The 22913-nt window shown below is 48.2% G+C and overlaps 1 protein-coding gene across 7 annotated transcripts in view; it reads right to left on the bottom strand.

The window, feature by feature from the left end:
- Positions 1 to 22913, bottom strand: part of STRADB (STE20 related adaptor beta) — a 122388-nt gene that overhangs the window by 32645 nt on the left and 66830 nt on the right. For all 7 annotated transcript variants that reach the window (XM_073551502.1, XM_073551501.1, XM_073551499.1 and 4 more), the window contains exon 8: positions 11301 to 11472. In XM_073551502.1, the coding sequence (XP_073407603.1) occupies positions 11301 to 11472 (172 nt within the window). The remainder of the gene's footprint in view (positions 1 to 11300; positions 11473 to 22913) is intronic.

Raw genomic sequence — 22913 nt, 5'->3', positions numbered from 1 at the left:
TAGATTACGGTGTTTACTGAAGGTGTTACCTAGTGTGACAGCTATATAGGTTGTACCTTTCCAGACGCGTTGATACAAAATATGTGTACTTTTTTTGTTTCTTGGTGGGACTGTGTGTTCACGGTGATGTGCAGTGTTCGTTTTCCACCACACATAGCGTTTTGTATTTAGCCTAAAAAGTTCTACTTTGGTAACATCTGACCCGAGCACTTTCTTTGACATGCTAGCTGTGTCCCCTACATGACTTTTTTCAAACTGCAAATGGGATTTCTTATGACTTGCTTTCAAAAATAGATAATCAACATCAGATTAGTGGGGTCTGACACTCAGCACCCATGCTGATTAGCCGTTCCTGACGCCAGCCATATGTGATCAGTTGAGGAGCATAAAAGCATAGCTCCATAAACTCTAAAGTGGTCTCAGCCGGGTGCTGCAGATCCACCCATATTCATTTGAATAGGGGCAGATGTGCAGTACCCAGCTGTGCCCACTATATAGTTGGCAACTGTGCTGTTCCGCTCCACAACTGATCACAACTGGCCACCGCCGGCAGTGGGAGCATATAATCAGCAGGTATACCAGGTGTCATACCCCACTAATCTGATATTGATGGCCTATCCTAAGCATAGGCCATCAATATAAAAAGTACTAGACAACCCCCTTTCCCACCAGCCCTATAGAGAATGAATGGAACAGTGGTCAAGCATTTGACTTGCCACTCCATTTTATAATGGGGATAATAGTTACCAGTTGGGGATAAATATTCCCAGTTCTGCCGAGTGATGCAGGTCCCAGCGGTTGGACACCCTCTGATCATATGTGGATAGGTGATAATAAAAGGGGCTGTCCAGTGAAAACAAGTTATTTCAAACTGGCAACAATAAACCTAATAGGAAAGGAGCATTTTTTTAGGGATTTTCTGATCTCACAGACATAAAATGTAACCAATGTATCTAGATTAGATGCATTCTTGGAAATTCTCAGCTGTGAGAAATAATATAGTGTAGTGAGAGGTAGCGGAAGTTTTTCATTGTGCTATAAAAGACATGTAATTTTACCAAGCCAGCAGGCCAGTGTCTCAGAGTACCGGATGTACACTGTACTTGGGTAGTCAGACACTCTCCCCTACTTTTTTACTAATGTGAGCACTTCTGTTCACTACAAGAGCTGAGTGAGTCTCTCAGGCTATGCCAGTACAGTGTACAAACGTCAGTCCGAGAAGGGATATCCAAAAATCCCAAGGTAGCAGAGGATAATCAATAACAAATGTAAGATCTTTATTCCATAGTATTAAAAAAAATCACAGCAATAGGAAGACAAGACAAAGTTTCGGCCATATCTGCCCCTTCTCAAGCCTCAAAATACAGCTATCTGAGAATGGAACTGGCATCTTAGGCGAAAGATAAGAAGCCTGAGAACTGGCAAATCAATTACAAAAAAAGTCTGCATTCAGCATTTAAGCATTCCACAGCGGTAAGTGCCTTTATAGTGCTGTTGTGAGTTATTCTTTTTCTAGTAATGACTAGTGCATGCAGAAAAAAAATAAGAAAAAAATGGGATTTTTGTGTACTCACCGTAAAATCCTTTTCTCTGAGCCACTTACTGGGGGACACAGGACCATGGGTGTCATGCTGCTGCCACTAGGAGGCTGACACTAAGTGAATTTAAAAAGATTAGCTTCTCCTCTGCAGTATACACCCACACGCTGGCTCCAGCCGAACCAGTTCAGTGACAAAGCAGTAGGAGATCATAAACCTCAACTAAGGGTACAACATGTCAAAGCAAAGAACAAGCCAAGCCATCAGGCCAACAGGGTGGGTGCTGTCCCCCCCAATGAGTGGCTCAGAGAAAAGGATTTTACGGTGCGTACACAAAAATCTGTTTCTCCTTCGCCACATTGGGGGACACAGGGCCATGGGACGCCCTAAAGCAGTCCCTGGGTGGGTAAAAAACATAATAGAACAAACCCCATGCACCAGTTGCCTAGAGATGCGCTACCGCCACCTACAAGATCCTCCTTCCTAAGCCTGCATCTGCGGAGGCCTGAGAGTGAATGTTGTAGTGCTTCGAGAAGGTGTGCAGACTGGACCAGGTCACAGCCTTGCAAACGTGTTCCGCCGATGCCTGGTGCTAAATGGCTCAAGAAGTGCCCACCAACAGAGTGGAGTGTGACTTAATCCCTGCTGGGATAGTTCTGCCTCTGACAATGTAGAAGGAAAAAGAAGGGAGGTATCACTCATGTGCTGCTGAGATAGAATCCTTAAAATCAAATCATTTTTTAGAACAGGTTTACAAGTCAACGCGTTTCAAGGTCACGCCGGACCTCTTCTCCAGTACAAAGCTAACAGGATGAAGAGGTCCGACGTGACCTTGAAATGCGTTGACTTGTAAACCTGTTCTAATAAACAATTTGATTTTAGGGATTCTATCTCAACAGCGCATGAGTGATACCTCCCGTCGTTTTCCTTATACCTGTGGTCGTCCTCTCGACTGGTATCTGTGCAGCAGCTGTTACATAGCTTTCATGTGTTGCCATTAAGCAACTCAGCAAGGTGAGTGTATCTCCCCTTTTGCTTGACACCCCATTGTCATTGGATAAGACCCTATTGTGCTTTTTTCTTCCCAGTTTAATTCCTTCTGACTCGGTAGGACTCCTGAATAGCAGAGAGTATCCACCTGGCTACTGTGGACTTTGAAGCGGCTAGTCCCTTTCTGTGACCCTCGGGAAGAATGAATCGCTTGTCTGACTTACAGAAGGATGCCGTCCGTGAGACGTACCTTCTGGGAGCTCTTACCAGATTTAGAGTGTGAAGAGCCCTCTCACCATGGTGTACTTGTGCCGAACAAAACGAGGGCAGGACAATGTACTCGTTAAGGTGAAAAGAAGAGACCACCTTGGGTAGGAAGGATGGGAAAGGCCTGAGAACAACCTTGTCCTTGTGAAAAATTAGGAAAGAAGCTCGACAGGACAAGGCGGCTAGCCCCAAGACCCACCTGATTGACATCACTGGGACAAGAAAGGCGACCTAACAAGAAAGGTAGGTCAGCGAAACATCCTGCAGCGGTTCGAAAGGAGTCTCCTGTAGAACACCCAGAACCAAGTTAAGGTCCCGGCATCCAACGGTGTTCCTCACTTGCAGTTTGGAAGCAATCCTGCATTGGAACAAAACAGATAAGGCAGAGATCTGACGCTTGAGGGAACTAAGCGCCAGGCCTGAATCCAGGCCAGTCTGGAGAAACTCCAAAATGGTGGGGATGAAGACTAGAGGAGGACGCCCGTGGTCTCTGCACCATGCGAAAAAGGCTTTCCAGGTGCGATGATAGATGCGTACCGATGCAGGATTCCGGGCGCTAATCATGGTGGAAACTAACTGTTGGGAGAACGCAGCTTGGATTAGGACCCAGGATTCAACGGCCAAGACTTTAAACACTGGGCCCCCGAGTTCTGGTGGCAAATCGGACCTTGGGAGAGCAAATATGGCCGATCTGGCAGTCGCCAAGGAACATCGATGACAAGCTGCACCAACTCCGTGTACCACGCCCAGCATGGCCAGTCCGGAGCGACTAGGATCACTGGAACCCCCTCCACCTTGATCATCCTGATGACCCTCGGAAGTAACGGAAGCGGGGGGAAACACATACGGAAGTCGCAACTGACGCCACAGAAGAACCAGTGCATCTGCTCCAATGGCTTCTGGATCCCAATACCGAGCTAAGAACTCGGGCACCTTGGCGTTTAATCTTGAGGACTTCAGATCCATGTTCGGAGTCACCCAGTAATGACAGATCTGTTAGAAGACCTTCGGTTGAAGTACCCACTCTCCCGAGGCGAGAACCTGACAGCTGAGGAAGTCTGCTGCCCAGTTTTCCACGACCAGGATGACTGAGTGGTTCCTCTCGGCCCAACGGAGAATGTGTTCCACCTCGCGCATTGCCGCCCTGCTGCGGGTGCCCCCTTTATGGTTGATATTTGCCACAGTCATGGCATTGTCCGATTGTTTTCGGATGGGACAACCTGCAAGAAGATGATGGAACCGCCGCAGGGATAACCGGATCGCCCAAATCTCCAGAATGTTGATCGGAAGACGTGACTCCCGAGGTGACCAGCGCCCCTGGGAAGTGTGGTGATGGAAGACAGCCCTCCAGCCGAGAAGACTGGCATCGGTAGTGACCACCAACCATTGAACCAGGAAAAGTCTGCGCTCCCTCTGGTGGATGCCGCTGGTAAGGCCTCTTTCACACTACAGTTTTTTGCATCAGTTAAAATCCGCCAAAAGGACGGATGGCGGATCCGTTTTAGTACTGATGACAACGGATGCCACCCGTCCGTTTTAGAGAGAGAGAGAGATTTTTTTGTCCGGCACCCAGAAAGAATTTCGGGTTAAATCAGTGTCTGGAGGATCCGTCACAGAAAAAAACGTTGCAAGCTCTGTTTTGAAATCTTTGAGGATGGTGACGGACAGCAACTTTTGGCGGATCCGCAAAAAAAACGGATGCAACGGACGGCAATCCGTCACAATCCGCCAGTAATGGACGTCAATGGGGAAAAAAACGGATCCTCAAAAGAAAATTGCGGATCCGTTTTTTTCAAAACCTGGCGGATTGTGACTGATTGTAAAAAACTGAAGTGTGAAAGAGGCCTAATGGAGCTGGTCTAGCTGACAGAAGTCAATCACCTGAGCTGGATGATTGGAGGTCAGGTGTTACAGACTGGGGAGATTTAAGTGAACAACCTTTCCTCAGCTCTTGCCGGAGATTTGGTTTGCTTCCTGAGCATATTTTGAAGTCTGCTTGTCTCCTGCTCCGTCCTGCACCTTTCAGATAAGTTATTTGTCTTCTTGAATCTTTTTTTGTATTGAATCCATTTTTGCTTGTCTCTGATTTTTGCTTAGCTGGTGTGTATTCAGCCTGGCTCCCTGATGGGACCTGTGCTGGACTCTGTTCCATATGCCACAGCGTTAGTCTTTTTAGTAACCAGTTCACACCAGAGTTCTGATTTAGTGGGGGAGAGGTCGTGTGGCCTCAGTATTTTTGCATATCAGACGTGTTGGATTTTTCTTAGGGTTTTTTGCGTGATTGCAGACAGTATCCTTTCCTGTCCTGTTCTATCTAGACAGTTTGGGCCCCATCATTTGCTTATTCTATTCTCTGCCTGTGCTTTGTGCTTCATCTGGTCTCACCGGCAATATATGTTCGATGGCCATCTATTCCTTTGGGGGTCTACTCCGGGGAAGTTTAGCCTTCCCATTTTTCTCTTTAGGCTTAGTTAATTCTGTGGCTGTGCCGAGGCGTCTAGGGCATCGTAGGTACGTCCCATGGCTAATTCTAGTTGTGTTATGAGTTTAGGGGTCTGCAATCCGCTAAGCTGCCAACCTCTCTGGTTATCTGGTTGCCTAGTCTATTCCCCCGTTATCCTCCTCGGTTACCAAATCATAACAAATTCCCATGCTTGAGGGAAAACCGCAACGTCCACCACCTTAGCGCCTGCTTGACTCGCGGAGACAAGTGGTACAGCAGGTCGAGGGAGAACGGGTCCCTGTCCCAGGCCACCAGAAGTGCATGCTGCAGAGGACGGAGGTGTAGCTGTGTGAAGGGAACAGCTTCCATTGCTGCCACCATTTTGCCCAGAACTACCATGCCGAATTGGATAGAATGAGGGGATGGGCAACAAAGTGCCCGAGCTCCCTGTTGAAGGGCTAAGACCTTGTCTCGAGGGAGAATCACCAAACCTCGGGAGGTGTCCAGGATCATCCCTAAAAAGGATATCTGCTGAGCAGGAACGGGGGAAGACTTGTTTAAATTTAATCAGCCAGTCCAGGCGAGAAAGAGTATCCAAAGTGATGAGCACACACTCCACTCAGGCTTAGAAGGACGATCCCTTGATCAGGCGGTCGTCTAAGTATGGCAAAACGACCGTGCCCGGGAGTGCAGAATGGACATGATGGCCGCCATGACCTTCGTGAACACTCTAGGAGCAGTGGTGAGGCCGAAGGGCAAGGCTGTGAACTGGAAATGCTCCACACGAACAGCGAAGTGCAGGAACTTCTGGTGATGGTGAGAGATTGGGATATGGAGGTAGGCATCCCGAATGTCGATGGATGCTAGGAACTCTCCCTTCTCCATCGAGGTGATGACCGAATGGAGGGACTCCATTGCGAAATGACGGACCATGACGAACTTGTTTAGAAGTTTCAGGTCCAGGATGGGCCGCACTGTTCTGTCCTTCTTTGGAACCACAAATAGGTTTGAGTAGAACCCCTCAAATCTCTCGTTTTCTGGGACCGGAATAATGACCCCATCTTGGCGTAGCAAATCGATGGCTCGGTAGAAGGACCGTGCCCGCGTCTCTGTTTTGGGGGAACGAGAGGGGAAGAACCATGGTGGAGGACGAGAAGAAAATTCTTTTTTGTATCCGGAGGACACCAAGTCCCTGAAGCATTCGTCGTGAATGACAGAGAGCCAGGCCTAACAAAACTGAGTAGGATGGCCGCCTACTCTGCAGGTGTCGACCGGATAATGTCACGAGTCACTGAGCCGAGAATCTATTGGACCTGGAACCCTTAGATCTGGACTGATTGGGTCGGCTCTTCCACGATTGGTTGGGCTTATACGAAACCTGGGGACCCCAGTTCCTATGCGGAGAGCGCCCTGATCCGGATGAGGCGGTTGTAGTGGACCAACCAGGGTTGCTGTGAAAGGACCGGAAATGAGTTTGTTGCTGACGACGCAAGGGTCGCCTGGGTCCTATGCTGGGGAAGGAATTTACTTTTCCTTCCTGCAGCATCAGAGATAAGCTGATCCAGCTTCTCTCCAAATAAACGACCGCTCTGGTAAGGCAGAGAGGTTAGGGACTTTTTGGACGCAGAGTCCGCACGCCATTCCCTGAGCCACAATGCCCTTCTGATGGTTATCGCATTTGATGCTGCCACTGCAGCGCAGTTAGCCGTGTCCAGGGAAGCGTGCACCAAATAGTCCACAGCCAGGGAGATGTGATTGCCCATATCTGCTGCCTCTGGGGGAAGGTTACGGTCCTGAATGGTTTTGGTAAGGGTATCCGCCCAGGAACTCATCGCTTTAGCTACCCATGCCACAGCAAAGGAGAAGGAGAGTGCAGAGCCTGAAGCTTAAAAATTGAGCGAGCAAGATTCTCTGACAGTCAGTTGGATTTTTAACCGAGGATCCATCTGGTAAGAATAGGAGGGTTTTGTAGGCCAGGCGGATCAAGCGGAAGGGATTCAGCCCATTCCTTCCGCAGATCCGATGAGAGAGGGTATCTCGTCTCAAGGGGCTTCTGCCCTGTGAAGCGTTTGTCCGGCCACTCCCTATGCCGCCGAGCTACGTCCTAGAATTCGGGATGGTTGGCAAACACCCTATGAGGACGTTTAGTCCTCTTGAAGGACACCGTGTGATCCGGGACAGAGATAGAGTTCTCGACAACCTTGGTTGACGGTCTCAATGAGAGTATCCACGGTCACCTGGTACTCTGGCGAGTCCAGGTCGAGAAACCAGTCAGACTCGTACTCAGAGTTCTGGTCACTGCGAATCCCTGGTGAGGGAGAGCGAGAAATGGAGCTCACGGATGCTGAGGCGCGAGAGGGCCCAGGAGACGTGCTATGGGTCCGTTTTCTAGATGCCTGTGTATCTTTTGACTGAGAATGGCCCCTGCAGGCCGAAGGTTCCCGTGTGGTAGAAGAACCCTCTAAGACAGGCAGACGAATGCCCCAACCCATGGAGGAATCTTGAAGGGACTGCCACAGTGACGAAGCCCACTCAGGGGGGCTAGGTACACTGGGGTCAGTCGCGGCGGAGGGCTTCTGAGCGCATTCAGGATCACAGACCTTGCAGAGTGGCATACTCTGTCCCCGTGGCAACAAAGTCTGACAGGTGTTACATGAGGTGAAACACACTGTATGTGTTTTGTTAGCCCTATTGGATGTCTTAGTGAGTGACATGGTGTACCCCAGTATGTCCTGACTCTGCTAAATGCCCCAATAGAGAGGGTCATGGCTAATCCTCAGTGAACTACTGAAGAGAAGTGCCAATGAGATGCCTGTGTATCTGGATTGCAGCTCAGCTCTTACCCAGGTCCTGTGTCCGTGTGAAACGGTACTCCCGGTGCCCTGTGCTCCTCTGCGCAGGCCACTCCAGTAGAAATCCGGCTGGATGACGCACGACATCCATCCAGTTTCGCAGGAGTGAGAATGCAGCCAGGGAAGAATCACTGTGCTACACATGCAGAGAGGCGGCCGGTAAGAAAAAAATGGCCGCCGGGAATAGCAGAAGCAGTCTCGCCCTGGACGAGAAGCAAAAAGTGTGTGGGCAGAGCTGCTGGTGAGACGCGATGCAGTGGGCAGAACTTCTGGGTTGCGGCCTAGCACAGGCCAAAGCCCAGGACTAAATTTTCTTTGCCGACCAGAACGAGCTCAGGGGGCTGAGGGGCGGGGGGCTCTATCTAACGGGGATTGTGGTGCGCACTACAGGAGCCCTCCTGCACGACTATGACCCGGGCCACACTTATCCGCTGGTGAAGCTGAAGCGCAGGGCCCATTCTTCCACCCGGACTGCTTTGCAACCAGGTTAGCTGCTGCAGCGTGGACGGTGCAAGAACCCTTCATCCACTATCCCTTTGTCAGGGAGGTGGAGAGGGACCGTACTCCCCCTTCCATCACCGCTGTTTGTCAGTACTGATGCAGTGGGGGCCGCATGAACGCCATCAGTGCCTCTGAACATCCTAGGGGTTAATTCCTCCAGGATGGGACAGGGCTATTGGACCAGCTGTATTAAGCCTGGCTGCAGAAGGAGGTACATGGGGGTGACACTCCACGTTCCCGCCTGTTGTTGGTTTGGGGAGATCAGAACCCTGAAGGGATTCATCGCCCCTGTATTCCTTCAAAAAGAAAAAGAAAAAATTGAAAATAAAATAAAAAATTGTGGTCTAAAGACCAGACCCATGTGCCATCTATGGAAACTAAGCAAGAACTGGTTCGGCTGGTGCCAGTGGTAGGTGCACACTGCAGAGGAGGTGCTAATATTTTTGCATTCACTTAGTGTCAGCCTCATAGTGGCAGCAGCATACACCCATGATCCTGTGTCCCCCAATGAGTCGAAGGAGACAACATACAGTGGGGAAAAAAAGTATTTAGTCAGTCAGCAATAGTGCAAGTTCCACCACTTAAAAAGATGAGAGGCGTCTGTAATTTACATCATAGGTAGACCTCAACTATGGGAGACAAACTGAGAAAAAAAAAATCCAGAAAATCACATTGTCTGTTTTTTTTTCATTTTATTTGCATATTATGGTGGAAAATAAGTATTTGGTCAGAAACAAGCAATCAAGATTTCTGGCTCTCACAGACCTGTAACTTCTTCTTTAAGAGTCTCCTCTTTCCTCCACTCATTACCTGTAGTAATGGCACCTGTTTAAACTTGTTATCAGTATAAAATGACACCTGTGCACACCCTCAAACAGTCTGACTCCAAACTCCACTATGGTGAAGACCAAAGAGCTGTCAAAGGACACCAGAAACAAAATTGTAGCCCTGCACCAGGCTGGGAAGACTGAATCTGCAATAGCCAACCAGCTTGGAGTGAAGAAATCAACTGTGGGAGCAATAATTAGAAAATGGAAGACATACAAGACCACTGATAATCTCCCTCGATCTGGTGCTCCACGCAAAATCTCACCCCGTGGGGTCAGAATGATCACAAGAACGGTGAGCAAAAATCCCAGAACCACGCGGGGGGACCTAGTGAATGAACTGCAGAGAGCTGGGACCAATGTAACAAGGCCTACCATAAGTAACACACTACGCCACCATGAACTCAGATCCTGCAGTGCCAGACGTGTCCCACTGCTTAAGCCTGTACATGTCCGGGCCCGTCTGAAGTTTGCTAGAGAGCATTTGGATGATCCAGAGGAGTTTTGGGAGAATGTCCTTTGGTCTGATGAAACCAAACTGGAACTGTTTTGTAGAAACACAACTTGTCGTGTTTGGAGGAAAAAGAATACTGAGTTGCATCCATCAAACACCATACCTACTGTAAAGCATGGTGGTGGAAACATCATGCTTTGGGGCTGTTTCTCTGCAAAGGGGCCAGGACGACTGATCCGGGTACATGAAAGAATGAATGGGGCCATGTATCGTGAGATTTTGAGTGCAAACCTCCTTCCATCAGCAAGGGCATTGAAGATGAAACGTGGCTGGGTCTTTCAACATGACAATGATCCAAAGCACACCGCCAGGGCAACGAAGGAGTGGCTTCGTAAGAAGCATTTCAAGGTCCTGGAGTGGCCTAGCCAGTCTCCAGATCTCAACCCTATAGAAAACCTTTGGAGGGAGTTGAAAGTCCGTGTTGCCAAGCGAAAAGCCAAAAACATCACTGCTCTAGAGGAGATCTGCATGGAGGAATGGGCCAACATACCAACAACAGTGTGTGGCAACCTTGTGAAGACTTACAGAAAACATTTGACCTCTGTCATTGACAACAAAGGATATATCACAAAGTATTGAGATGAAATTTTGTTTCTGACCAAATACTTATTTTCCACCATAATATGCAAATAAAATGAAAAAAAAACAGACAATGTGATTTTCTGGATTTTTTTTTCTCAGTTTGTCTCCCATAGTTGAGGTCTACCTATGATGTAAATTACAGACGCCTCTCATCTTTTTAAGTGGTGGAACTTGCACTATTGCTGACTGACTAAATACTTTTTTTCCCCACTGTATATCATGTATTGTAAATGTCCTAAATTATCACTCCACTTTCAGAAACAACACCTGTATCATTGATTTTACAGCTCACACTGTGCTAGAGTCCAGAGATAAAGTCCAATCAACTTGTGATATGACGGGTTAGAATTAGAAGACAGCGTATGAAATAAAGGTAATATAAGATGATAAGCCAGGTAAATCTCTTTTCTAAAGAACTGATTTATTGTGCTTTGGCAAAATCAATCGGAATATGTTTTATCTTAATTCCGACTAACTGCTTCTTGTTTTCAAAGCTGGAAATATTACAAATAATATAGGGGAAATATTAAAAAATGAGAATACTCAGTGGTTAATACCTATTAATGGATAACTGTAAAGATGGTAACACAGAACAAAAGATATAGTTTTCCTGCAACATTACAAGGGACAGACACCCACCCAAACGTACTGGTCTGTGACATAATTAGGAAGATCAGTGGTGCAGGTAAGGGTGCTGTACATCCGGCAGTGTGTAGAATATAACAACTGTCTTGTATATAGTAGACGTAATAGTACATATGTGACTGTTCATAGGAATATACTGACCTGTCTCAGTAGCTCAGGACTCATCCAAGGAAGCACTGCATTGCTAAAAGTAGGAAAATCATAGGCCACCTTGGCTCTTTCACCCCTCCTAACCATACTACAGAGGTGACCAAGTCCAGAAAGAGAAACAAGACCGTCTTCTGAGATGAGGATATGACTGCCCTTCACACTCCTGGAAGACAATAATTTGGACACTTTCAGAGGATTTGCAATGTATTACTTATAAGACAATTGATCATTTAACACTGACATCTCTTCATCACTGAGATTTTGATCTAAAAGCAGTCAACACAATCTCACCAGTGGCCAAACAGATCTGTCACCCTGACTGGAGACTCTAATATGCCTGACGGGTATGGGGAAGCGGGAATCTTAAGGGCCTGTCACACTAAGCGATATCGCTAGCAATATCGCTATACCGTCGCTGATTTTGTGACGTTATAGCGATATTGCTAGCGATATCGCTATGTCTGATACTTACCTCCGACCGGCTTCCCCGCTGGTTATCGCTGATCGCGCGAGAACGGCCTGGGCCGTTTCTCATCGGGCACTTCCTGTGGCGCCGATGAGCGACACGTGGACGCGGGCGGGAGGACGTCAGGATCGCCGTGTCTGACAGGTAAGTAGCGACCCCCAACCACTGCTATGTCGCTGGTGAGAACTTCCTGTGTGGCAGCTCAATAGCGACCACTTAGCGATGCACCAGCGATCCATATCGCTGTCGGGATCGATGGTGCATCGCTAAGTGTGACAGTACCCTTAGCTTTCTTACCTTCACTGTGCTGACACCTTAACCTAGACCTCAATCATTGCTAGAGAGTGGCAAGCAGAGGATGATGACAAAAGGACTCAAAAGGCACCGGGACTTGGTATCTTATTTTTTTTACCTTAAAGGGTGTATTCCAGGACTTTAGAAAAAACAAAAAATTGGATCTACTTCGTAAGTACTAACAGGCAGGTAATTGCAACTGACCTGCCTGTTGTGTCTGGCACTGTTTTCCCCTGGCACGGAGTGGTCACAGACCGCTCCTGCCTGGGATTCAGCTAACTCTACTGACACGACGGGCTGGGACTTCTGGCTCATTCTGATTGACAGACGACTCCCCCAGTCAGGCAGTGGGGCTCTGTCTGTCAATCAGTATGACGCGGGAAGTTCTGCCCTGTCGACAGAGCGAAAAGAAGCCTTTGCTCTGTAGGTGTGAGATCAACAGAGGCTTCTGAATCCCGGCAGGAGCGGTCAGTGACCGCTCTGTGCTGGGGAAGAACGGTGCTGGACACAACAGGCAGGAGGTCCTGCAATTACCTGCCTGTTAGTGCTTAGGGACATTTTTTGTTGTTTTGTTTCTTTGAAAAGTCCCGGGTATCTCCTTTAAGGCTGCGTGTACACGCTGCAGATTGTAAGCGTTTTTGCCTCATTTTTTCGCCGTGAAAACGCTGCGAAAACGCTTACAGAACGCAACCCATTGAATTCAATGGCATTCCGCAATGCTGTGCTACTGCTGCGTATTTTTCCATGGCGGAATGGAAAAATACACAGCATGCTTATTCTTTGTGTGGAATCGCGGCAATTCCGCACACACAGGAATGCATTGATACGCTTACTTTCCACATGTGGCTATGCCCACCATGCGCAAAGTAAGTGGATCATGTGCGGTTGGTACACCGGGCCTGGAGGAGAGGAGACTGTCCTCCAGGCCCTGGGTACCATATCCCTGTTAAAAAAAAGAATTAAAATAAAAAATCGTGATATTCCCACCTTCTGGCGGCCCCTGCAGCCTTCCCGCCTGTCAGCCACACTGCCGGCATCTTCCGGTCCCAGTATTGCCTTGCGACAATGACCTGTGATGACGTAGCAGTCTCGCGTGATGTTACGTCATCTGGGGTCATTGTCGCAAGGCATCGCTGGGAACGGGAGTTGCCGGGAGCATCGCGAAGATCGGGAAGGCTGCGGGGGCTTCCAGAAGGTGAGAATATCACGATTTCTTATGTTTTTTATTATTTTTAATTTTAACATTATACAGTTAGGTCCATATATATTTGGACAGAGACAACATTTTTCTAATTTTGGTTCTAGACATTACCACAATGAATTTTAAACAAAACAATTCAGATGCAGTTGAAGTTCAGACTTTCAGCTTTCATTTGAGGGCATCCACATTAAAATTGGATGAAGGGTTTAGGAGTTTAGTTAGAAAGAGAGCAGAGGCGGGTGAAGACCAAGTCTAATGTATGTCCATCTGTATGGGTGGCTGAGGAGGACCACTGAGTAAGTCCAAAGGATGAAGTAAGGGACAGGGGTTTGGAGGCTGCTGACTGAAGGGTATCAGTGGGAATGTTGAAGTTACCCATGATGATAGTGGGGATGTCAGTTGAAAGAAAGTGAAGAAGCCAGGTAGAGAATTGGTCAACGAGAGCAGTGGTCGGGCCCGGAGGTCGGTACATGACGGCCACTTGGAGGTTGGAGGGAGAGTAGATGCAGACAGAGTGGACTTCAAAAGAGGGGAGGATTAGGGAGGAGAGAGGTGGGATTGGGTTGAAGGTGCAGTTGGAAGAAAGGAGAAGGCCCACTCCTCCACCATGTCTGTTGCCAGGGCGAGGAGTGTGGGTGAAGTGGAGGCCGCCGTAACACAGCGCGGCAGAAAGGCAAGATTGCGAGAGAGAAAAAGGTCATGAATCACATGAAGATTATTGCAGATGGAGCAGGCATTCCAAAGTGCTCCAAAGAGAGGGAGCAGGGTGTTGGGTGTCAATGGCACGGGATTTAAGTTGGAAAGATTGCGGTAGTTTTTATTAAGTAGGGATCGGTAGGAAAGGGTAGTAATGGGGGTTATGAGCTGTGGGGGTCCAGGATTGGGAGATATGTCGCCAGCAGTGAGGAGAAGCAGAGAAAAGGAGAGCAGATGGGAGGAGAGTGGGCAGCTTGTTTTAGGTTTCATTCGGACAGATTTGAGGTTGAGGAGCAGTTCAGCAGAGGAGGTCAGGTGGGGAGGAAAGAGAGAAGGGGAGATGATTATTTGGTTAGAGGGTGCTGGGGTTTGGGGATAGCGAAGGAGAGTGAGGATTAAAGGAGCAAACACTGTGAGGGCATATGTAAACATGGTGAAGGAGTAGGATGGTGAATAGAAAAGCTAGATACAAGTAATAAGAAGTGCTTACTCAGCAGACATACTCAAAAGAGACAGGTACATAGTGTGGGGTCCTGACTCCTGCTGTGACTAACTGCCGTTGTAATAACTGCATCTTCACGATACTTTTGCTGCAGGGAGACACGTGCCTGACCCGCACACGTGCCCCCTTAGGAGGCATCTGAATATATAGGACTGAGTAAAGGATTAGGTGAGAGGGATTGTAGGAACTGATTTGGGATAAATGATACCTTTTTACTATTGATGCCGCATAGGCAGCATCAATAGTAAAAAGGTGGTCACTCGTCAAACACTATGTTTGACAAGTGTGACCAACCTGTCAGTTTTCCAAGCGACACTACAGATCGCTTGGAAAACGCTAGCATTCTGCAAGCTGATTACACTTGCAAAACGCTAGTGTTTAGCGGGAATACGCATGCCAATTCCGCATGCGTATTTCCCGTGGCAGGGAGTTGCGGAATTGCCACGGAAATTTCTGCGGCAATTCCGAACGTGTGCACATAGCCTAAAAGAACTATACTATTATTATTTTTTTTTTATAAAGGAGACTTGGGAAAATCCCATATGCATCAGATGTTAGTCTGACATACATCTAATATATAAGGTTAACCTAAATCAGACTTCACAATACAAATTGCATTTAGTATTAAACAGATCTCTTCAACTTGATGAAACTTGTGCAATTCCTTGGTAAATCCATGCTATGAAAGTTTAACTCAATCTCCACCAACCCAGGCTGATTGACACCTACTGAATGTCCTTCCTCCCTGTTGCTGCTGAGCTCTAACACTGCGCAGTATAAGCTGCAGCTGTCAGTCAGGCTGGGTGGGCAGAGACTGAATACATCTGGACTCATGATAAATTTAATTCTATAGCTGGACTCCTAAAATACGTATTTTAATATCAGAAATATAAAGTAAATCTGACATGGATTTTCACTATGAGTACATCAGCCTTGCAAAATATGAGAATCTATTTAAATGGAACCTATCCTATAATTCATGCTGCAGCATGAATCAGAGCCTGTACCCTCTATTGCAACCAGGTATATTTTTCTTTGATACTTGGAAGATCCATCCAGGTACCATAGCTGGAGAAGAGACTAGACAAGTCTCAAGTTAAATCCTAGCTCTGCAAGCTCTGATTAGGTGCACTTGGCTAGCTCTACATATAAACAGGCTAAGTGTTCATCTAAATCAGTGTTTCCCAAACTCCAGTCCTCACGGCAACCAACATGTCATGTTTTCAGGATTTCCTTAGTATTTCACAGGTGATGGACCTATCATCAAGGCATCAGGAATTCTCTCACATGTGTAGCACAATGGAAATCTAGAAAACATGACCTGTTGGGGTCCGCGAGGACTGGAGTTTGGGAAAAACTGATCTAAATCAATCTGATGGGGGAGCTGAGCAGATTAGATGTGTCTTGGAGCTAAAGAGAGAGACCAGCCAGGATCTCTCTGACAAGAGTCTGCACAGGTCGTGTGCACCAAATCGCAAGTATCAGTGGTTGCTGTGAACAATAACAGTTTTGTTTGACCAAACTGGGACTAGCTCAACCGTGTCTGATGTAGTCAGGGCTTATACTGTTTAGTCAGCACCTTGACAAGGCTGGGGATTTGTGTTTAGGATTTTGTTTTTGTTGCTGTGCAACCTGTGGAAATAAACGTTATTCTGCTTATGGCATCAAAACCTTATGTCCTTGTGAACACTACCGACTACCAGAGAGGGTGAATCCCTACCATGTTGAAAACTGACTAGCTGAATCCTTGTAAGGCCTCTTTCACACTTCAGTTTTTTGCATCAGTACAAATCCGCCAAAAAGTCAGACAAGCGGATCCTTTCTTAACTGATGTGAACGGATGGCACAGGATCCGTTTTCAGACGGATCCTGAAAATTAGGAAATTTAAAGGAAACGCTGGGAGAGAGAGAGAGAGAGAGAATTTTTTTTTGTCCGGCACCCAGAAAGAATTTCGGGTTAAATGAGTGCCTGGAGGATCCGCCAGAGAAAAAAACGTTGCAAGCTCCGTTTTGAAATCTTTGAGGATGGTGACGGACAGCAACTTTTGGCGGCTCCTCAAAAAAAACGGATGCAACGGACAGCAATCCGTCACAATCCGCCATTAATGGAAGTCAATGGGGAAAAAAACGGATCCTCAAAAGAAAATTGAGGATCCGTTTTTTATCAAAACCTGGCGGTTTGTGACTGATTGTAAAAAACTGAAGTGTGAAAGAGGCCTAAGCTCTATGTAGAAACAGTAGGTCAATTCTGATTAGCTATTCATACTGATGGCTTATGACAGGGTACTGATCCATCACTGACCTGCCCCCTATAAAAAAAAAAAATAATCTTCAGCAGGCAGGCACCTGTGCTGCAGCATGATCGCATGTATAATGTGCATCAAATTATTTTATTTAGTCATCGATTCTTAATAAAAAAAATGTTTTTCTCAAAATGGCGAACCGATAAATGCTAATGCGCAGGTGGCACCATTTTGCTAGATGACATTTTTTTTTTATCTCCACCAAGATGGCGCTGCCTGTGCAGTAGCATCTATCGGATCGCCATTTTGAGAAAAACATTTTTTTCCAGAATCAATGTATATGACTAAATAAAACAATTTAATGCTCATTTACACATTATACATGTGATCATGCTGCAGTGCAGGCGCCTGAATGCTGAAGGTGACTTTTTTCTTTCAATCTATATATATAAAGCGGAGTGCATGTACAGTGACTTGCGAAAGTATTCGGCCCCCTGGAACTTTTCAACCTTTTCCCACATATCATGATTCAAACATAAAGATATCAACTGTAAATTTTTGGTGACGAATCAACAACAAGTGGGACACAATTGTGAAGCTGAACGAAATTTATTGGTTATTTTAAATTTTTGTGGAAATTCAAAAACTGAAAAGTGGGGCGTGCAATATTATTCAGCCCCTTTAATTTCAGTGCAGCAAACTCACTCCAGAAGTTCATTGTGGATCTCTGAATGATCCAATGTTGTCCTAAATGACTAATGATGATAAATAATCCACCTGTGTACGTGATCAAGCCTCCGTATAAATGCACCTGCTCTGTGATAGTCTCAGGGCTCTGTTTAAAGCACAGAGAGCAGCATGAAGACCAAGGAACACAACAGACAGGTCCGTGATACAAAGCACAGTTAGTTACTATGTCCGGACACCGCCGGGCTCTTCAGCTAGTACATATAATATTCATTATGTAAACTAGGGGGCAAGTCAGTGAGTGATCAGTGAACTGTCAGAAGCCGTACAGATGAATCAAAGCACCACATGAAGATCTTCCCCCAGGCCGCCCTGGAGCACGAGAATCACATTAAATCAAAACTGAAAATAAAGATTACACAACAACCACAAGACGGATTTCATCACCAGGTATCATTGTAATCAGTATAACGGCGCCGACCTGATAGTGCCTGTTGGTTACTCAGCTCAATCCTGCTGACAGGTTTCCTTTAAGAGGATAAAAACTTTGATGGGACAAGTGCATCTTTAAATGGCTTTTGCACAATTTTTAACATGCTCAGTCATGTAGAAATGTCTACGTGAAAAAGCATAAAAAAAAAATTCTGCCATTTGGTAATGATACACAGCCGCTGGGTAATCGTAGGTGAAACCTAGGGGGCGCTTATCAGAGAACACAGGCCAGCAAGGAAGTAGTGAAGGCACCACAAAGTGCCATGCACACCGGACCGGAGCCCAGCTGGGCATGCGAGGTCAGAAGGAACGATGGGGGCGTCGCCAATCACCACACGACAGGATGGGAGACGACTGTATGTGGTAACAGGAATGTAGTCAGGAGCGAGCAGAGGGTCGGAAAACAGACGGGGTTAGTGGGAGCCGAAAGGTGAGACAAGAGAGAAGTCAATAACGAGCCGGCGGTCAGAGGCCAGGAGGGAGCGCGGTATCCGAAGGACAGAACAGGAGAATAATCAGGAGGGGAGCCGAGTGTCAGAAACCAGAGAAATCAGAACGGTACAGAAACAGGAGACAGAAACAAGTCAAGGAACAAACCGGCTCATACACAGATAAGCACAGGCATACAGAGGAACTGAGTAACCTGGGTCAGCTGCAATAGCCGAGTAAAACGGACGTATCACCGACACCGGACCCAGGAACTACCAGCATTAAATAGCCGCCCCAGAACCAAAGAAAGGCGAACTAACATTAACCCTGACCTGACCAGGACGGAGGCTGAACCACCCCGTCCTGAGTCATGACACATTCCATCTCGAACATGCTGCACTTTAAAAATATTTCACCAAAAATGAAGTCACAAAAAGAAAACAAAACTAGGTTTACCCTTTCCCTATTGCCTTACAGGTCACATCTGCTTCTGAATTCTTGCTGACTCTATAAATATTTTTTTTTTAAAGTCAGAAAAACACAGGAAAAACGAAAAGTAGTTTTTTTTTCTAAAACATGGATTTTTGTGAGAACTCACCGTAAAATCCTTTTCTCCGAGACGCTCATTGGGGGACACAGGTACTGTGGGTGTATGCTACTGCCACCTGGAGGCTGACACTAAGTGAACAAAAAAAAAGGTTAGCTCCTCCACCGCCGCATACACCCTCGCCCCGATTGCGGGCGGAAACCAGTTTAGTGCAACAGCAGTAGGAGAACACAAAACAAATCAGCCGTAATGCAGATAACAATATGTCTGGAAAGGGACCACCCTAACATCAACAAAAATGCATAATAGATAAATAAACAAGAGCCAACTGGCTATCAGGGTGGGTGCTGTCCCCCAATGAGCGTCTCGGAGAAAAGGATTTTTCGGTGAGTTCTCACAAAAATCCATGTTTCTCCTTCGTCTCATTGGGGGACACAGGTACTGTGGGACGCCCTAAAGCAGTCCCTGGGTGGGAAGTTGACTCACCGATCCAAGCTACATGCACCTGCTGTTTAAAGGTGCGCCTCCGCTGCTTGGAGAATCCTTCTACCCAGGCTCGCATCTGACGAAGCCTGAGTATGGACATTGTAATGTTTAGTAAACGTGTGCAGGCTGTACCAGGTTGCTACTTTGCACATCTGCTCCGCCGAAGCCTGGTGCCGAAGCGCCCAAGAGGCGCCCACTGCCCGAGTAGTGTGCTCTGATCCCTGCTGGAACCGGCTCACCCCTGGTGCGGTAGGCTTCCTGAATAGTTAGACGGATCCACCTGGCTATGGTTGATTTCGAGGCTGCGAGTCCCTTCCTGTGCCCCTCGGGTAGCACGAACAGCGTGTCCATCTGGCGAAAGGGTGCCATCGGCGACACGTACCTCCTGAGTGCTCTCACCAGGTCCAATATGTGAAGAACCTTTTCCACAAGGTGTACTGGTGCTGGACAAAGCGAGGGCAAGACAATATCCTCATTAATGTGGAATGAGGAAATGACCTTCGGCAGAAAGGGAGGAGCTGGTCTGAGAACCCCCTTATCTTTGTAGAAGGTGAGAAACGGTGCTCGGCAGGATAAGGCCGCCAACTCCGAGACTCGTCTAATGGAAGATATGGCTACAAGGAATACCACCTTCTAGGAAAGGTACAACAAGGAAATGTCTTGAAGAGGTTCGAATGGAGCTTCCTGGAGCACACTCAGAACCAGGTTAAGGTCCCAGGCATCCAGGGGCGCCCTAAAGGGAGGTACCAAGTGGGATACTCCCTGGATGAACGTCCTCACCTGCATATTGTTAGCGATTTTCCGCTGGAAGAGGATGGACAAGGCCGATATCTGTCTCCTAAGGGAGCTCGGGGCCAACCCTGAGTCTAAGCCCGACTGGAGAAAAGCCAAGATGCTGGGGATAGAAAATGTCAGTGGAGAAAAACCGCAATCTCGTCACCAACCAAAGAAGACCTTCCAGGTGTGATGGTAAATTTTCGCCGAGGTAGGCTTCCGGGCGCTAACCATTGTAGCGAACACCTCACGCTCAAACCCCGCCTGGGTCAGAATCCAAGATTCAACGGCCATGCCGTCAAACACAGGGCCCCTGAGTTCGGGTGGAAGATCGGGCCCTGGGCCAGTAGGTCTGGGCGCTCTGGCAGTCGCCATGGGACGTCGGCGAGCAGCTGTACTAGATCTGCGTACCATGCCCAACGGGGCCAGTTTGGGGCCAGCAGAATTGCTGGAACCCCTTCTGTTTTGATCTTCTTGATGACCCTCGGAAGTAGTGGCAGCGGGGGGAACAAGTATGGAAGGCGAAACTGGTTCCATGGCAGAACCAACGCATCCACGGTGATCGCTCGTGGGTCCCGAGCCCGAGCGACAAACGTGGGCACCTTGGCGTTCACCCTGGAGGCCATCAGATCCACATCCGGTGTTCCCCACCGTTGGCAAATGTGCTGGAAGACCTCGGGGTGCAGAGACCATTCCCCGGACGCGACACCCTGCCGGCTGAGGAAGTCCGCCGCCCAATTTTCCAAGCCCGGTATGTGGACTGCCAAAATTACCGAATGGTTCCTCTCAGCCCAGTGAAGCACGTGTCCCACTTTGCGAATGGTTGCCCTGCTGCGAGTGCCCCCCTGATGATTTACGTAAGCCACCGTGGCGTGGCGTTGTCCGATTGAATCCGGACGGGACATCCTGCTAGAAGGTGCTGAAAATGTTGCAGCGCCAGCCGGACCGCTCGTATTTCCAACAAGTTGATCGAGAGGCGTGCCTCCTGTTGCGACCATTGCCCCTGAGTCGTGTGGTGGCGAAAAACTGCTCCCCAGCCGAGGAGGCTCGCGTCGGTTGTGACCACCAGCCACTGGTCTGGGGGGAAAGGTTTCCCCTGAAGGAGGGAGGAACTGATCGTCCACCACTGTAGTGACTGTCTGACCTGAGAGGAAAACCGGCACCGACTATCGAACGTGAACGGGTTCTAGTCCCAAGATGACAAGAGGGCGTGCTGCAGGGGGTGAAGATGAAATTGGGCAAACGGAATCGCTTCCATTGCCGCCACCGTCTTCCCTAGTACCGTCATCCCAAACCGAATGGTGTGAGGGACTGGTTGTAGAAGCTTCCGGACTCCTTGCCGGAGCGCTAGAGCCTTGTCCTGAGGGAGAATTACTAATCCTCGGGAGGTGTCGAAAATCATCCCTAAAAAAGAAATCCTCTGGGCTGGGACAAGGGATGATTTTTTTCCTGTTGACCAACCACCCTACTCGGGAGAGGGTATCCAGCGTGATTCTGACGTTCTCCTCGCATACCCGAAATGAGGGGCCCTTCACCAAGAGGTCGTCTAAGTATGGCAAGGCGACTATGTCCCGTGAGTGTAAGATGGCCATGACGACCGCCATTACCTTTGTGAACACTCTGGGGGGCGGTGGCTAGCCCAAAGGGCAGTGCTACAAACTGGAAATGTCGGCCATTGATGGCGAAACGTAGAAACCTCTGATGTGGAGGAAAAATGGGGACGTGTAGGTAGGCATCCTGGATGTCGACAGAGGCCAAGTATTCCCCTTGCTCCATGGCTGATATAACTGAACGGAGAGATTCCTTTCGGAAATGTTTGATCCTGATGAACCTGTTCAGGAGCTTTAGGTCCAGAACCGGCCTGACTGTCCCATCCTTTTTGGGGACCGCGAACAGACTGGAATAAAAACCTTGAGCCTTCTCGTGCTCTGGTACGGGAATAATGACTCCGTTGTGCTGGAGTGACTCGACGGCTCCTAGCAACACCTTTGCCCAGGCCTCCACTTTGGGAAGCTGGGAAAGAAAGAATCGTTTTGGAGGATAACTGACAAACTCTATCTTGTACCCCGAGGACACCAGTTCCGACTTCCGTCACGCATGAGTCGCGTGCTACCGTGACCCAGACGTGCCGAAACCGGAGCAGGCGGCCGCCTACTCTGCTGATGTCGGCTAAAAAGTGCTCCGAGTCATTTAGCTGAGGTTCTCTAGGACCTGGTTCACCTCGACCTGGGCTGGCGAGCAGGCATCCTGCACAACGGGTTGGCTCTATATGAGACCTGTCTATCCCTATCCTGGTTGGAGCGAGCTGGGGTGGCGGAACTGGCCGCTGCCGTCAACCCGGGGTTGCGAAATGCCCGAAACTGTGCCTGAGGCTGGCGAAACGGCGGTTTGACCCTCTGTTGCGGGAGGAAACTGCTTTTTCCCCCTGTAGCATCGGAGATGAGCTGGTCCAACTTTTCCCCGAATAGGCGGCCACCTTGATAAGGCAAGGAAGTCAAGGACTTCTTGGAAGTTGAATCGGCCCGCCACATCCTTAACCATAGGGCCCTCCTAATGGAAATTGCGTTTGCGGCCGCAAGTGCCGCGCAATTGGCCGCATTCAAGGAAGCATTGACTAAGTAATCACCAGCCATAGCGATCTGACTCGCGATCTCCGATACCTCCGTAGGCAGGTCCCTATCCTGCAGGGCCTTGTCCAATGATTCTGACCATGACATCATGGCCTTGGCTACCCATGTGTCACGTCGGACACTGTTTGCACCAGGGTGTCCGGCAGACAGCGGTAAT

This window comes from Dendrobates tinctorius, unplaced genomic scaffold (genome assembly GCF_039654945.1).
Source record: "Dendrobates tinctorius isolate UK_male_01 unplaced genomic scaffold, ASM3965494v1 ptg000177l, whole genome shotgun sequence".
NCBI lineage: Eukaryota > Metazoa > Chordata > Amphibia > Anura > Dendrobatidae > Dendrobates > Dendrobates tinctorius.
This window is presented reverse-complemented; position numbering and strand designations above follow the sequence as displayed.